The 16,833-nt window shown below is 47.0% G+C and overlaps 1 protein-coding gene across 3 annotated transcripts in view; it reads right to left on the reverse strand.

Annotated features, from left to right (window-relative positions):
* The window catches only part of man1a2 (mannosidase, alpha, class 1A, member 2), a 42,957-nt gene extending 28,534 nt beyond the window's left edge, over positions 1–14,423 (reverse strand). For 2 of the 3 annotated variants that reach the window (XM_036545745.1, XM_036545747.1), the window contains exons 1-3: positions 13,969–14,423; positions 12,366–12,834; positions 6,957–7,215 (exon numbers count right to left, since the gene is read on the reverse strand). In XM_036545745.1, coding sequence (XP_036401638.1) covers positions 6,957–7,215; positions 12,366–12,676 — 570 coding nt within the window. In that variant the 5' untranslated portion in view covers positions 12,677–12,834; positions 13,969–14,423. The remainder of the gene's footprint in view (positions 1–6,956; positions 7,216–12,365; positions 12,835–13,968) is intronic. The other variant, XM_036545746.1, reaches the window with a different exon arrangement.
* Positions 14,424–16,833: the final 2,410 nt, after the last annotated feature.

Raw genomic sequence — 16,833 nt, forward strand, 5'->3', positions numbered from 1 at the left:
TGATCTGGAATCAGCCTGCGAGGAGCATCTCTGCCCTTAGTCTATCTCTACACTGATCTGGAATCAGCCTGCGAGGAGCATCTCTGCCCTTAGTCTGTCCCTGCACACATGGAGCTTGGAACAGAGATGCCCTTGTGAAAGGGCTGTAAAGGAAGAGGCGCAGAGGGAAGCCGAATGCCTCAAGTGCAGAGCATGAAGTGACACATTTACAGTCACAAGAAGGCTTTCCCATCCTCCTCTGCGGTGCTTTATGCCCCGTCTGGCTAGTGGGAGACCAGCCAGCTGACTTCCCTTGGCTCACGCGCTCAGCGTTTCACGGCAAATACCTCTGTCTCAGGGTGGGCGCAGAGTTCTGCCCAGACGAGCGCGGTGGAGGAACCACGCTTTAACAGAAACCATCTGACGTTCTGTTTCAAAGGGAAAAGAGAGCCTCTCCTGCCCCTTGATCTGTGAGGGGGAAATCTCGCCTTCAGGGGAGTCCCAGAAAAGTCAGTGAGGAGGAACTCTCACCTTCAGAGGAGTCCCAGAAGAGTCAGCAAAGGGGGATATACAAACCCTCCTCAGAATCGCGGGGCATAGGGCAAATGGAGTCAAGCAGCACATCATCAGCGATGCACTGTCCTCCCACAATGCATTTCACCAGCTTCTTTAAAGAATTCCATTTGCATTTTAAAATTGCTAATTTGAAATCTGTGCCATGTGGTCGCTGACTCTTTTACGCTGTTCATTTTAACGAGCTGAAAAATTCCAGTAATTGTGTAAGTGTGGTGACGAAGCGCCTTGGGTAAGTGACAGACTGTCGAGGGAAACAGTCTCACTTGTGTCACCTCTCACTGGGGACTGTGACAGACACATGGCGTCAAATCCCGGCATGCCTACCACACATCCTCTGCTGTGCCCACCGCATACACCTGCACGCACCTGTCTCCGTGCCCACCACATACACCTGCACGCACCTGTCACTGTGCCCACCGCATACACCTCCACACACGTGTGGCTGTGTCCACTGCATACACCTGCACACACCTTTTGGTGTGATCTCAAGGGAGAGAGAGGAGCTGAGTGATTCCCACACACAGGGAGGAGAGGGAAGGACAGAGAAACCGAGAGATGAAACAATGCTCCAGATGAGAGCGTTGTTGCATCTCTGCTGCTTCTCCCAGGTTCCTGCCCTGTGTCATGTGCTCTGTTTAGTTTGTAACCAGTCAATTCCCTTTCCTATGTTCCATGTTTTCCGCCGTTAAAGTGCTACACAGTTTCACCCGTGGAAGTCTCGTGTCACCAAAGTGATGTAGATGTAGGAGCGAGTAACCCATGTGTGCCAGCCCCGCCCTCTCTGCTACCTGCTGGGTCTCCTCTTCATTGGGCTGTGCTCTCCCTGCCTGCTGACTGTTACCCTACAGCCCAACACCAGCCAATCCCCTGCCCTGCTAACCCTGGACCTGGACGTGCAGTCTTCTCACCAGAGCTAACTCTTAGATAACCGGGCTCTCGATGAGGGGGAAGACCAAATCAAACTGTGGCTGCAACATTAACTCACCGTGGTCTGACTGGCACCCCACTTCCCCTCCACGATTACAGCACACTATTAACATTGACCGTATGCTTCCTCTACAGCCTGCTACCACCACGAAGGCAGTTTCATCTCAGGCGTCACGCGATGCTAACTTTGCTCTAGTAAACAGTCTCTGAGAAACAAAGCTCTCTTGCCAAATGAATTAATCATGGACAATAAGCTTGACTACATCCAGGAGACTTCTCTGCTACATCAAGCTGCTCCTGCTGATCATGGTTATTTGTGTAAACTCTGTCCTGCTGGTTATGATTCAGCCTGGCTGTGTTCTATGACATGAAAACTGAAACAACTGGAATAAGTGTGCAAAATGTTATCTGTCGCTGCCTTTAAAACAAGCTGCTCCGTGATTATCATCCCTGTTCATCATCCTTCCAAACTCGAGTCTGCATTTCTGCCAGAGCTGCCTCCTATTCCTTTTCCCTTCTACCTCATTGTTCCTGTGTAGTCCAACTTGGTGATTTTAACATCCATGTGGATTGTCCTGATTCTGCCTTTGCTTCCGATTTCAGCGCTGTGTTAAGACTGCTTCAGTTCAGTCTTTCCTCTCTCGTCAAGCCGCACATACTTGATCTCGTCTGCACTGTCGGCCTCAATCTTAAGCACGTCAGTTACTCTGATCGCAAGGCCACCCAACTCTGTTCTCACAACAAGCAAAGATCTTTTCGTTTCTTCTCACGATATGAAATCTGACTTGCCTGAAGCCACAGGTGTTCCCCTGGAGCTGCCACCCCCACCTGTGCAGTTCAGCTCTACCTTGTCTGGCTGCTTAAATACTTTTGCCTCTTTCAAATCTAATAAAAGTCTCTTTTTTTTACCTCCCCACCCCAAGGCTCATCCTGAGCTCTGTTCAATGAAGGAGGCAGGCCTGGCTGCAGCTTTGAATGACTGATCAGAAAGACTTGGCTCAGGATTCAGGCTCAAACCTAGGAAGATCATCTGTGTGTGTATGCACGTGTTTATATCTCTATCTTACGTATCAGTACCAGTCAAAGGCTTGATTAAGACAATGGGAAACATGCATTCAAAAACATTTTGATCTAAAAACCTATGCTTAAATGCTTGAAATGTATTCCTTACACAAATATAAAGAGTGACGTTGATGCCTACGTATGAGTGTCTTTAAAAAAATATATACATTTAAAAAACTTTGAAGAATCCAAAATACAAGATAATTTAGATTTGCTTAACACTTTTCTGGTTGCTGCATAATTCCATGTGTTATTTCAGTTTTGATATCTTTACTATTATTCTAATAACGTGGAAAATAGCAGAAAATAAACGTGAACCCTTCCATGAGTAGGCTTGCCTGACGTTTGACTGGTACTGTGTGTACATCTACATATGAGAATGAAGAGCCAGAGGGAGATTCACTTCCCAGCTCACCGGCCCACCCACCCCCTGATACTGGCGCTGCTAAATCCTCCTATTTCTCTAATATCATCAACAGCTCAAAACAATAATCCAAGAACCCTGTTCTCTGCCGTCAGTAAGCTACTTACGCCCCTGGATGACACGGCGTCGCCGAGCTCCACTGATCTCCGCCTCTCTTTCCATCTGTTTTTCTTCTGCGACACAAACAGGCCGCCGTCTGCCCTGCCTGCCCCCGCCGCTGGTGCTGCTCTCTCCCGCGCCCGCCTCCGCTGACCTACCTACCGCCGTGGCCTCTGAGAACAGGTGCTGCTGCGTTTGCAACGGTTGGCTTCACCGTCGGTATCGGCTCTTTTAGGACGACTAGCTGCTGTATAGACCACCCCCACTGTTCTCGCTAAGACCCGTCTCCCTGCTCTCTTCACCTTCGTAACAAACCTCTTCGACCCATCCCTTACAACAGCACGGCTCCCTCTGACTCCCTCTGTGCTGCTACCACATCTCCCATCTCCCCTTCGTGGTGAAGACCCTGGAACACACTATTGTCTTATTGCCTCTTAACTCCAGAACTTCACACCGAGCAACGACTAGCTTGAGGACCTCCAGTCTGACCTCCACCTCAAGCAGAGCGCTGAAGTGCTCTTTGGCACTGCTCCTCTTAACATCTTCATTTTATGAGCTCTAATTGCAGCCTTCAACACGGTAGAACATGAAATTCTTCTCGACGGGCTGTTCAGTCTGACTGACACTTCATTCGGCTGGTTCCTATCCTCCTTCACCTCCAGGTGGCGCCACCTCTCCCTCTCCCTCAATGGCCACGACATGACGTAGCTGGCATCACACAGGATGTGTCCCAGGGCTCTGTGCTGGGCCCCTTACTCTTCACTGTGTATATACTTTTACTTGGGCACATTCTGGGGCAGCTTCAGTGTAAATTTCCACGGTTCGACCAACACCACACAGATTCACGTCAGTATGACACCCCTCTGAAATTCCCCCAATTACTCATACTGAATCTTATTCGGTAAAAGTACAGTCCTGGAGTTTCTTAAAGCTCAACAGTGACATGTCTGAGATCCTGCTTATAGGATCCAAGTCTGTCTTCAGTAAGTCTGACAAGTTTAATTTAGCTGTTGACGGTGTTATGGTCTTCTCATCCTTTCTGGTCTGCAGCCTCGGTGTCACCTTCAGCCTTGCTCTATTCACACATCAAGAGCTTTGTCAAAATATCATTTTTCCATCTGCCAAACACTGCAACAGTTATGCCTTCCATCTCTGCTGCAGAGACACTAATTCATGCATTTGTCAGCTTGACTACTGCAAGTCACTGCTGTAAGGTTTCAGCTCCAGACCTCTACATAAAATTCAGTCGGATGAAAATTCTGCAATACAGACTACCCAACCACATCACTACCGTTTTACAAGTGAAGGCATGTGACAGTGAGGGCAATTTACTGTTCATTTATTTAACCCTTATTTAATCAGGAAGATCGTCTGAAAACTCAGCTCTCGGGGGATCAAAGGTGGGGGGGTGGGGGGGGGGAGGCAGGAGAGTGGAGCCAATCGGCTGCAGGGGAGAGATTAGGCTGCCAAAGATGGAGCCAAATTGGAGAGACAGGGAGTCAGAAATTTCACCAGGACACTGGGGTTAACAGTTAACCCTTACCTATCCGTGTACTACCCAAACCCAGTGCTGCTTAGCTTCAGCTGTTTGGCACGAGAGGACACAGGGTGGTACAGGAGCTGTGCTCCATCCTCATCCTCACCTCTGCCTTCACCATCCTCACCTTCCTCGTTGCTACAGTCACTGCTGGTTTTTGGAGTCGCTGCAGTCATCCTGAATGAAAGGCTTTTTAGACTCAGTGAAGAAATGTCCTGCACCCCTGCCTCTCCACACACACACACACACACACACTTGGCCACCCCCGCCAGGGCTGCAGAGGACCACTGACTCAGCAGTTAGCTGGGCTCACACTCACTTCTCTGGGAGTTCAAACTATACTTTTTTTTTAATCTTTCAGAGAACCAGAGTGCCCCCCCCCCCCCCCCTTCCTCTACACCGCCCCCCCATGACCACACAAACCACATTTACGGTCACTCTGCCTCCTCCTCTCCTCCCGTTTCTCCCCACTTCCCTACCCTCCCCTGGAGAGTGTAAATTGCAGACAGTGTTACTGCCCACACGTGGCACTCAATCTCAGACCGATCAATATTCCCTCAACAGACACGTCGCTCTGAGGCAACCTCCAGCAGCAGAGAAAAACACTGTCCAGGCCAATACCTTACACATATTACAGGCACCCTCATCCACAGCAACTTAAACAGCTTGCATTTTTACATGGCTTAACATCTGTTTATACAGCTGGATATATGCTTAATATTTATTATTTAGTATTTACTGAATGCTCAAGATATTCATGTTAAGGCCCTTTGGGTCATAAGCACAATTCCATAACCACTGTGCCAAATGTGTGACAAGTATCCAAACACAATTTTCTTTTTTCTCCAAACATGCACTTGATTACACCATACTTATGGCTGTGCCATTTCAACTGTATGTTATAAATTTTAAAAAATCTGGAGCAACTGCGACAATGAATGATGTACATTTGTATTTCTTTTCAAATGAAAACAAGCACTTTACAATTCCATGTGTATGTACCTGATTTAGCTGTCAGGAGGAGAAATGCTAGTAATGGGAGAGCTAGGCTTGCCAGTTGATTGACAAGTCAGTGATTGACAGCATTCTGCCACATGCTGTCAGTCACTGGCTTCTACAAACCAATCAAAACACACAGCTTCAGCCACTCTGGGGTTCACCAAGCCTCACTTTCCCTGTAAGATGACAAGGACACAACTTCCAGGGTGTGCATTTGGCTGTTGGCTATAACCCAAACAACCTGTCCACTCAACAGAAGAAAAATAACCAAAAACCAGGGAGGATGAAGGATGCTGTCTCACTGGAAAGTCCGCTTTCGAGTTTTCAGACTGACTGAAGGCAAGATCCACCATGCAGCATCCAGAGCTTCTCCCCACAAAGCATGGCTGGCCGTGTCTTTATAATGGGCTTAATTAAGACAACACCTGGACTGCTTAGAGATCGGCTTCAGCCTATCAGGAGACTGTCTAGAGGCTGCTTCTGCCCAAGGTCCTAAAACCTCCCAGGTTGTGAGACAGAAAAGACAACCAACAGCAGCCCAAAAATGTATACAGCAGTGTAGCATAGCGGTTAAGGAGCAGGACTCGTAACTGAAAGGTTGCCAGTTTGATTCCCCAAGGGGGCACTGCTGCTGTACCATTGATCAAGGTACTTAACCCACAACTGCCTCAGTAAATATCCAGCTATACAAAAGGATAACATTGAAAAAACATGTAACTGATGTAAGATGCTAATGCTCTGGATAAGAGCAGCTGCTAAATACCAATAATGTAATGTAATGTATACAGGAGTCGCCTTCTGAACTCCCTCCCCACCCCTATTGACATTACTCTCCCTTCACCAACATACATGACACCCTACACCTAGAAGACAATACATAACATGCTAAACACGCCAGTGTAAACACAGACACGCGTGCTCTCGCCTCGAAAGGAGGGAAACGGGTTGCAAAGCAAATCCATCCGTCTCTATATCCCCCTTTTGCCAGCAGTCACAACAAGAGGCGGAACATTGTAACGGTTCAACACTGTGAAAAGCCGGCTGAAGAGCTGGAGCTCCTCATCTGTACAAACAACACGCTCCCTGACACACCTAATCACAGGGTCCCAGACAACATCCAATTCATTCATAATGGGCTCCACTCACTAGGAAGTTTACACTGAAAAAACTCCCTAAAAGGAAAATGGAATGCGTGTTTACTTTACTAGCGCTATTTAGCAGAGAGAGTGCATGTTTAATTTATAGGCTCCCTTTTAGCAGATAAACAGGGTGGATATTAGATGGCAGGAGGTAATTAGCTGTCTGCAACACAAAAAAAGCGCTGAACTCGTATAAACTGCACGGGCACCCTACCTCTCGAATTTTGTCCCTCTTCTCCTTGACGTCGGGGTCACCCGGGTCCCCGTCGTTGATCCCCACCACTTTGGGCATGGGGACGGGGGGGAGGGGCTTGCCGCTGTCCTGCTTCCTCAGGTCCTGCGCCACCTTGCTCTTCTCTGTCTGGATCTCGGCGCGCAGCTCCTCGGCGGACTTCCTCAGCTTCTCCTTGGCCTCCTCCAGCGCCCGCTCGTGGTCGGCGCGGATCTTGTTCCGCAGGCTCTCCTCCTCCTCCCTGCAGGGGGGGACCGAAGGGAGAGGAAGTGAGTGGTGACAGGGGGAGGAGCAAAGAGCAGGAAGTGAGACGTGAGCAGGAAGTAACTGGTGAATGGGAAGTGAGATGTGAGCAGGAAGTAAACAGTGAGCTGGATGTATATGGTGAGCAGGAAGAGGGACATGACCAGGAAGTTAACAGTGAGCAGGAAGTCAACTATTTGTACCTTATAAGCAGGACCTGGAATGCTCCCTTTTTATTGCATGCAATTCAATCCTCCATCAAAAGGACAATACAGCCTCAGTTTCCAGCCACTTATTAAACACTTATCCCATTGTGGCTCCTCAATCATGTCAATCATTCAATTGCCAAACATCAAGCCACAGGCATGAGGATTGACAGCTATGTCTATGCCCATTCATGTATGCCTAATTAATAGCAAACCAGAAAGTGTAGCAATAAATTAAAATATTGGAGCATTTATATGAAATACTTTTTCCCACTTTGCGGGAAAATATTGACTTTAGAAAATGAATACAGTAACGTTATCCTGCTCTAGCAATGAAAGAGTAGTGCCAAGCAAAAAAAAGAAGACAAGCTGTTCAATGCAGGAGCATGTGATATGAAAACACTCCTCTTTGACTGAACTCTGGGCATTTATGGGGCCTGTAAATGTGAAGTGGAAAAATACAAACTGTTTGTAAAAGAATACAGCAACGGAATGTCTTTGGGCGAAGTCTAGGATAAATCTCAAAGGTAGTTTCACAGTCCAATATGGGTGGCTACACAAAACTTGTCACGTGTTACCAATTCTGTCGACGGTGACAGAAGTGTGCCTTCGTGTGACAGGACCGTCGGTCCGTGAAAGAAGAGGCCGCAAACCAGCTTTTACAGAGGCACAAGTCTGTACGAATATTCCCCTGGAAAAAGTGAATTGGCCAAAATTCCGTGCATTTTTAAACCAGCATGTAATGAACAGCAGGGCAGTTCCATCAGGCAGTCAGCTTTGCAAGGTGCACTTGCCCCAGACTGTCAAAGAACGGATCAAAACACCTGACAGCGTGCCTGTAGTTACTAACAAAGTAACTAATGCAAAATCAGCTTGATTGTTTTGTTTGTTTCGCAATTTACAATTCATTTTGTGGATGTCAGAATCCATAAAACCTACAATAAACATGAGGAGTTGACAGATGAATATTGGAACACTGGACGAGCATATACACAGACAGAACAATAATCCAAGTAAAAGCTTTCCTGCAGCCTTGATGAATCCTAATTGCACATTACAATGCCAATTCAATTAAGGAAAAAGCACAACTGAGCTCACAAATTTCCCCAAGATGTCAGGATTTTTAACCCCAATGCAACTTATGCCATGCTGTAGGAAGGAGAGAAGCAGCGGGGGAGAGAGGCAACTCAGAGGAGATCATTGCCTCTTGATGTCTGCTCATTCTCCTGGTTGTGGATAGGACAGGGGAGGGGAGAGAAGGCACAGCATGAGGACCTGAATGCAGGACTAACTGGAGCGTTCACGAGATGAGATAACGGGCAAGTCAGGGGACACGCCCAGGCTAGGCCCCCGATCAAAAGAGCCATTTGCTGATGGACACAGCGCGCAGCTGGAGAAAGACGTCATCTTCGTGTTATGCTTTTCATTTCCTTTATTCCATCTCCATAAAGCATTTAGTTGTTTATATTATTCTCCTGCCGTCTCCTTATTGTAGCTCTTTTACATGTTTTGGAAATCAAGAGTGCAGGTTAATCAGAGCGAGAGGGGGGGGGGGGGGGGGGACAGGAGAGGTGTATTACAGTGAAAGGGACGTGGTGAGGCATTCATTACAACGTAGATAGTGAGAGAGATGGGAGGGCAAGGAGGAGATGAAGAAAGAGGGAGAAAAGATAAAAGGGATGAGAGGGAGTGAGGAGGATAGAAAGGAGGAGAGAGGAGAGGAAGGGAGAAAGACAGAAAGGGGAGGGAGAGGAAGAAAGGTGAGAGGGAGTGAGGAGGACAGAAAGGAGAAGGAAAGAGAAAAGGAGGAGAGAAGAGAGAAGGAATGCGAAGTCAGAGGGAGTGAGGAGAGAGTAGAGAGGAAGAGAAAGCAAGAGAGAGATGAGGAAAAGAGAGGGAGAGGTAGATAAGAGAAGAAGAGAGAGGGGAGTGATGGAGAGGAAGGGATGTGGGGGTATATTACAAACTGTAAGTGCTCTGGCTGTGGGGCAGAATCCCTCAATCTACATCACTGTGCTGCAGTAACGAGGTGGAGGTCAAATTTCCCATTAATAGTGCAAGGTCTAAACCTGACCCGCATTAATGGAGATAACATCACCATGGTGTCAGATGAAGAGTGCAAGGCTACAAAAGCATGAGGCACAGAGTCGTGGTCCTTTCGCCTGCGCCGCATCTATACAGTGCCTTCAATCTCAAAACCCTGAGCACGGTCTATATGGTGCCTTTGACCTGTGAGCTGTCTATACAACACCTTTCACCTGTGAGCTGTCTATATGGAGCCTCTAACCTGTGAGCTCTCTATACAAAACCTTTCACCTGTGAGCTGTCTATATGAAGCCTTTGACCTTTAAGCTGTCTACATGGTGCCTTTCACCTGTGAGCAGTCTATACTGTGTATTTCACCAGCAAGGTGGAACATGGAGGCCATTAAGGGTACATGGTAGGCTGCAGACTAACTGACTTGGACTGCTGCCAAAAATGTTAAGATACAATGAAACGAAATGAAATTTCTTATTTGAAAGGTACACATGAACCGATATCATCGTTTCACTGGTATTATCATCAAACATGACATGAATGCTGCCTTGGTGCCGACCTGAGCATTAGAAAAATGTCTTGGCTTCCAGAAAATTGAGAGTGATCTCGCGCAAAATGGATCCGTGCTCAGTGAATAATGAAAGCATAATTAAGACATGTTCGTTAATGAGTGTCTGCAACGGCTTCGCAAGCCACGCTTCGTAAACACTGTGGCTAACGCTGACTAATGAGCCCACACCCCCGCACCCCGACCTCTCTTCTGCAGCAAACACTGCCCTTGATGGCCAAATCACACATCTATAAATCACCTCTGTCAGTTGGGGTAATCACTGTGCTTTTTTCCCCCCAATGCTTTGAATGAGTTAAATAATCAGAACTGTCACTGCTCTTAATTTTAATTACAGTCTCGGTTTAAGAGGCTGGTAAAAGTCGAGCACTGCGGAACAGCACAAAGCACCGAGCCAATCTCTCGCTACAGTGGCTATCCAAATATCGATGACCCTCCATTTAGAATTTTTTCCGATGTGAGTGCTTAAGTGTACGGGAAAGGATATGTCTAAGACTGTGCTGTGAGCCTCGACACAGCAATTGTTTCTGAGACCAATATAAATATGATTTATAGGCTGACTATGAATCGACACAGCTATGAAAGTCACGTACGAGCCGGGGCGAATAGACTCAGGGCCCAATCTCGATTTCTGTGGCATGAATCAGCTGATGTACAAGTACACCCCCTGGGACAGGACACCACTCTATCATAAGGCAATTACCCACAATGCATCTCTTTCAGCACTGCGTAGAGAGCAGAGAGGAAGTGTGAAGCTTTTTACGACCCGAGGCCACTGAAGCGTTCAATGGAAGCCAGTGATACCCAGTAATGCAAATGCTGTATCATAAAATCACAGAGAGAGATGCAGGTGAGGCAGGAACGTGAATGAGGAGCAACAGACCAGCACCTCCCACCCGAGCCGGTCCAGTCCAGAAGGTGGTAGGGGACCTCGGACGTCGGGGTGATTACAGCAGCGGGTGGAGGCCCCGTTGCTATTCAAGGTTTGAACACGGAGCCACTGCCAGTTCAAAAGCAGCACTGACCGCCACAGCCACATCAAACAGAATCGGAACAGCCAGCCATGCTGGGAGGCAGCACCTGAACGACTGCTGCACAGTCAGCGACGATATCCCACCTGTGGCAACTGCTGTTTTTCGCTTCAGTAAATTCTGCGGTACTAAAACACTCTAGGTTCTATACTTCCATACCCTACACCCCTCTCAGTGGTACAGAGGTCCATGAGTAGTCCACCATCCTACCCAAATTTGAAATTGGCCCAGAGTCATCCTAGACCATCCCTCCACTGCCAGTTTTACCAAAGGCATAACAAGACAACATACACTGCCACAACCAGTGTCTCTTAAACCTAAATGAACTCAAGAGACACAGCACAGCTATACAACATGGTAGGCTGGCCAGTCAAAGACCACACTGTCAATACACATTGTATTGACACTCACTGATGGGCTCAGAGATTCGTGTGAAAAATGAATGCATACTCCCACTTACCAAAGTAAACACTGTGCCGGCAAGGAGGTAAACAGCTGTGTTAATGCCTAATGTTTTAATTAATTTCATACTTACACATACTATGCTACAAATTAACAATGAGCTGGTTACAGAAAATGTACTGAGTGGACTTTGGGTTTCAAAAGTTTGGGAACTCCTGCTCTGTGACACAGTGGCATAGTGGGAGATAAAGAGGCAAAGGGAATTGGGACGGGTTACCTGCTGAAAAAAGCATTAACGTGTGTAAATGTGAGAAGTTCACCTGTGAGGGTGTCGAGGGCCACAATGAGAATAGGAGCTGTAATTCAATAGTAGTATAAAAGCCCTCCGAACAAAAACCAAACAAAACTTCAGTAGCCTCTTGGGTTACGGAGGTGTTCCTAAATAGATCCAAATCTGTATAAAGCCCAGAAACAAAACAATTGTGGTTTGTGAAAATATACAATGTCTTGACAGCAAAAAGAAGCTCTGCAGTTATACAGCTCAGGGCCTAGCAGTGATTGCCTTTAAGGGTATTATGCGATGCAGATTTAGCAGCGCTCTTTACATTATCTGGATGGCTCATTGCAGCCACTGTGCCTGTTAATATCATCCTACGCAATTTCCATAAAGATCCGAAAATCAACGCAAATTACTCTTAAACACTTACGTTTGAAAACGCCGCTCTACATTGAATGTAGAACAATGAATGAGAACTTTGAAGCGCATGCAAGTGAATGGTTTTATTTGACAGTTCTGGACCAAGAAAAAGCATGTTTGAAACATCAGGTCCACGTAGGACAGAAATGAGCCTCTGTTCGCAGAATTCACGCAGCCGTACGTCAGTGGTGCGCCACTTCGCCTTACCTGTGCCGGTGCTCGTCGTGTCCACCTTGCCCGTGGATGATCTGCCCGCCCGGCAGCTTGCCCTCCTTGTTGGGGTCAATGTGTGGTATCAGCACGTCCTCCAGGCCCAGATCGAAGCGCTTGTGTTTTGAGTTGTCCGGGAGGAAGAAGAACGCTCCGAAGCACAGGGTGATGAAGGCACTGAGGATGAGGAGAAGGATGAACTTCTCGGAGAGCCGCAGCGTGGCTCTGTGATGGGGGAAGGAGGAGGCGCCGGGCGTGAGGGCGGGTATCCTGCGGCCCGACAGCGGCAGGAGAGCCGGGGTGGTCATGGCGTATTATCCACTCAGTCGGCTGAATAAACACGGCTTGATGTATTGCATCCGTTGCGCTACTGTCTCATTTTTGCAGATATATGTTCTGACATCAAGCTACGTTGTTTGACATGAATGTGGAGCGAAGACCCGACATCAACCGACGTGATTTTATTCTGAAATAAAAAAATTAATCACGCATTAGAATTGAAAAACAGCAGACAATGATAAACAAACTGCTAATACTGTACTGTTAATGAGCATGGCTATCGATCGTCATATTAAACGTGCAAAAAAATCCATACAAACTCAAAAAAATATTTAAAGGTTCATAATATCGCTCCACATTAGCAAGAAGCTTGCAAGCAGTCTGTGAATTAGTTAAGAAGGACACTGCCACGTTTTACGCATTCACACAAGTTTCAAAACAGGAAATCTAATAAAGGAACGGGGAAACCTGTCTGTCACGACCTGTACCACACCTGTACGCCTAGCGACACCTGAATCCATCACACATTCCACCAGTTCTGCTAAGAATGCAGGTAGCTACCGATGGCTCTTTGTTCCCAGTAATAAAAGGAAACAAACCTGACCATCAAAATGAAGTCAATTCAAGCCCAGGGTTGCTTCCAGGTTTCAGAGAGCTGAACAAGTGTCTTCCTGAGAGCAGCAAGCTAACTACGTGTAACGACCACAGCTCTTGTGGTGAAACTGAAGGTGGAAGGTCGCTGGAATTGCTTGCGGGTGGCAACATAGCTATAGTAGCTAGCTAATCATTTTGCCACAAGCATGCGGCCACTGCGATTAATGTTAACATTAACCTGTACTCTTCAGTTATTCAACAAATGAATGAAAATGAGATATCACTAGCTACCTGGCTGAGTATGTACTATGTAAAGCCTATTGTGATTCCACCCTATGTTCCTTTGGTCGTGAGGTTTAACTTCTCCCCGCCATCCTGCATTAGCATCTGCCATCCACGTTACTGTAGCTACTCTACTAGAAAAATCAGATGGCTAATTATATTCGTATTGTTCGCAAGCCAGTTGGGTCGCGATCACAACTAGCATCACAACTAGCTAACATTAGCTAGCGAGTTACAAATCAAGCGGAATCTCCCGCACAACGCTTGTCTTAAAAACGCATCAAAGAAAACTGTATCCATGAGATTTACACATTTCTAAAGTCACTGTAAAACGAAGGAATGATTCGTGAATGGCAGGAAGTTTGTTTTGGGGGTAATTTTTTTCAGTTTCCGTAACACTGTACTGGAATCAATCCAGTCTTGCGGCGATTTTCCCAATAATTACCCAGGCCTCTGTATGATGATGTCGGCGGCGTCTTTGCAAGAGAAGCCCTTGCACTTCAGCGAAATGATCGATTCCGAACAGGAAAACGGCTGCCGGGATTCGTCCAGATGGTTATCCGAGTTTTTAGACTAATCGATCCGAAAGGACTTGTTCTGAAGACAGCGTAGCTACACTAACAATGTCTTGCGCCCGTCTATGTTACAGCCAGCAGGCTACCGGGCTAGTTTTTATGGCAGCTGCGAGTGTGACGGACCGCTGGCGCTGCATCATCTTGCTCCTATCTAGAGACAAATCGACGCTATTCGACAAGCATACCGATTCCTCGTGTCCAGACAAGGCGTTTTAAAAATCTCCCCATGACCAATGCTGTACGTTACATGGTTATCCTTCCTCCTTTTTCATTTGCTTCGAAGGGCCGGTTACCCTCACTCAAAGATGTAACTAGCCAGCCAGCTAGCTACTGCGGCTCCTCCTCTCGTTCCTCCAGTATCCCATCAGCTACCGGGCGCCGGGAGCCAAGGGAGCGTCTCAGAGTTCTCAACTCCAAGACGAAATGGAGTATTGCATTGACTACCGCTGATAGCTTGGCCGTAGCTGAAGTGTGGTATTGTTAAAGCAATACTGAACCGTTACTTAATAATTGTGCTGCATACAAGTTCTCACTACGTTGCATTTTTGATTTACATATATACGTATTTCTTAATTCTAAATGCAATGTCCTGTTATCGTGGCAGCTGAGCGAATAATCAATTTGCTGACAGCTGGACTTAAAGCAAGCATTTGGTCGCAAATTAGTGTGCGGACAGAATTCGTTTCTACAATAATGTTTCCGTGCACACAGTCGTGAAAAGATTCAAATGGGCTCAAATTTTAAAGGAGGCATGGTCGACCTGGCAGGATATGGTACTTGTGATTTTAGGACCCAAAGGGCAGAGTCTTACGTCCCCGCCCCCACCCAAATTTCTTGTCACCGAAAGAAAACTGGTGTGGTCGAAACTAGCATTTTCGTTCTATATAAAACGTTACCTCGCGTTACATCCGCGATGCCTTGTTTTCATACCCAATTTGTGCGAGGTCGGGTGGCTGAGCATGTGTGTCCTGACTTGACTTTGAACGTGACCGCGCTTCCCACACATCACCTTTGAACTTATTTGGGTCGATGCTCCCGGGGTCCTCTGCCCATGGCATTGTACAGACCAGCGCAGTAGCATAATGTGCTACGATGTGTCGAGAGCATGTCTATTGCCGCATGAATTCGTTTGGGGGCGTCGCCGCAGCTCAAGCTGCGATCGCTGTGAATCTGGGACAGTGCTTCACTTTACTTCCACGATCTGCTGCGCTCCCAGTTCTTTACACATTGCCACACCCTGGAGAAGGCTTTGAGAGAGCTCATCTTTGATAGGATTTGTTCCTTTGCTTCTCCGGCTCCTTGCATCAATGAGGTGTGAATTATTGCTCTGGAGAAGAATTACGCCAGAGAGAAAGGAAGGAAGGAGGCTGAAAGCCGCAAATGACATACCATAATCCAGTAGGTCCTCATAATGAACCATCTGTCTCTTCGTCTATAGGAATTACAGCATTTACACTCAACGAACAAGAGGATATTCCTCCTTTTGGAACCCTGGCAAGGAGCGAGTTGATTGGCTGAGCAATAGAGAGACGTCTGTCAATTGCATGCTCTGTTGACAATAGAGGAGCAGGTGACCCGCCTCATACATTTCAATTAATGAAGTGTTTCGGCTTCTCTCTGATGCCAGAAGCTGAGCGCCAGCTGCGGAATGTGACAGAATTGGCAGGAGTACAAAACAAACTGACTCCCATTAAAGGAGCAAAGAGGAGATGAAGCCGGGACCAAACGAGACAGGAGCCTACATTAGTTAGATGGCTGGAGGCTCAGACCAGGAGGAGCAGATGTACAGGGGTAAAGCACTGCCACTCTTAGGCTGACTGACCTGAGATCAGGACAGACACTGTAGATACATTTACACTCACTGGTTTACTGCACTAAACATTTCAATTGGGTAAGTGTCCTGAGATAAGAAACTCGTCATGCTCCATACAAAACCATTCTCTGCAAACAACTAATTGAACCCTAAGTAGATGACCTGTAAGAAGGAAAAGTAGTGTAGTGTAGTGTCTTGATGAATCCATATGGATTCAGAGCAACCACTGCCCCCCACCCTCCCCCATATGCAGGGCAAACTGATAATGTAATGTAAAAGAAGGTAGCTGAATATTTCTATAATGTATTTTTTCATGTTCTGTGTAAACAAGACTTGAGGTTCCGATTTTGATGGTGAGGTTTCCTTTTGGCCCGTTGTGAAAATCTGTAAGTGGGAGGTCAGGGTCTGTTGCCATGGCAATTTGATGTTATGGGCTCCTGACAGGTGATGGATGAAAGCACAGCTTGTTCCTCCACCACTGCTGTGCAAATGCACAGATTCCCCATGCATCTGCTGACGTAGTGGGCCAGATGAAACAAAGATCAGTGAATCTGTGCAACGCTGATCCAATAGCACAAGCCCACTTGGACACGGTAATAAGACTAGAGCACTGTGCTGTAGTAGTAAGGAGCAGGACTTGTAACTGAAAGGCTGCTGGTTCCCTGCTGGGGGACTACTGTTGTACCTTTGGGCAAGGTACTTCACCCACTTTAGCTTAGTACATATTCAGCTGTTACATAGCTGTGGATATGAATGTCTGCTAAGTGACATTAATGTGATGTAATGACAGGATAACTTCTGTCACTGGTGCAGCACTGTGAAGCAGCGTAGGCCAGTGCTGTGGAGTAGTGGTCAAGGAGCTATGCTCAAATCTACAGCGTGGTAGGTTTAAGTCAGTGGTGGGGCACTGCAGTTGTATTTG

This window comes from Megalops cyprinoides, chromosome 14 (genome assembly GCF_013368585.1).
Source record: "Megalops cyprinoides isolate fMegCyp1 chromosome 14, fMegCyp1.pri, whole genome shotgun sequence".
Lineage (NCBI taxonomy): Eukaryota > Metazoa > Chordata > Actinopteri > Elopiformes > Megalopidae > Megalops > Megalops cyprinoides.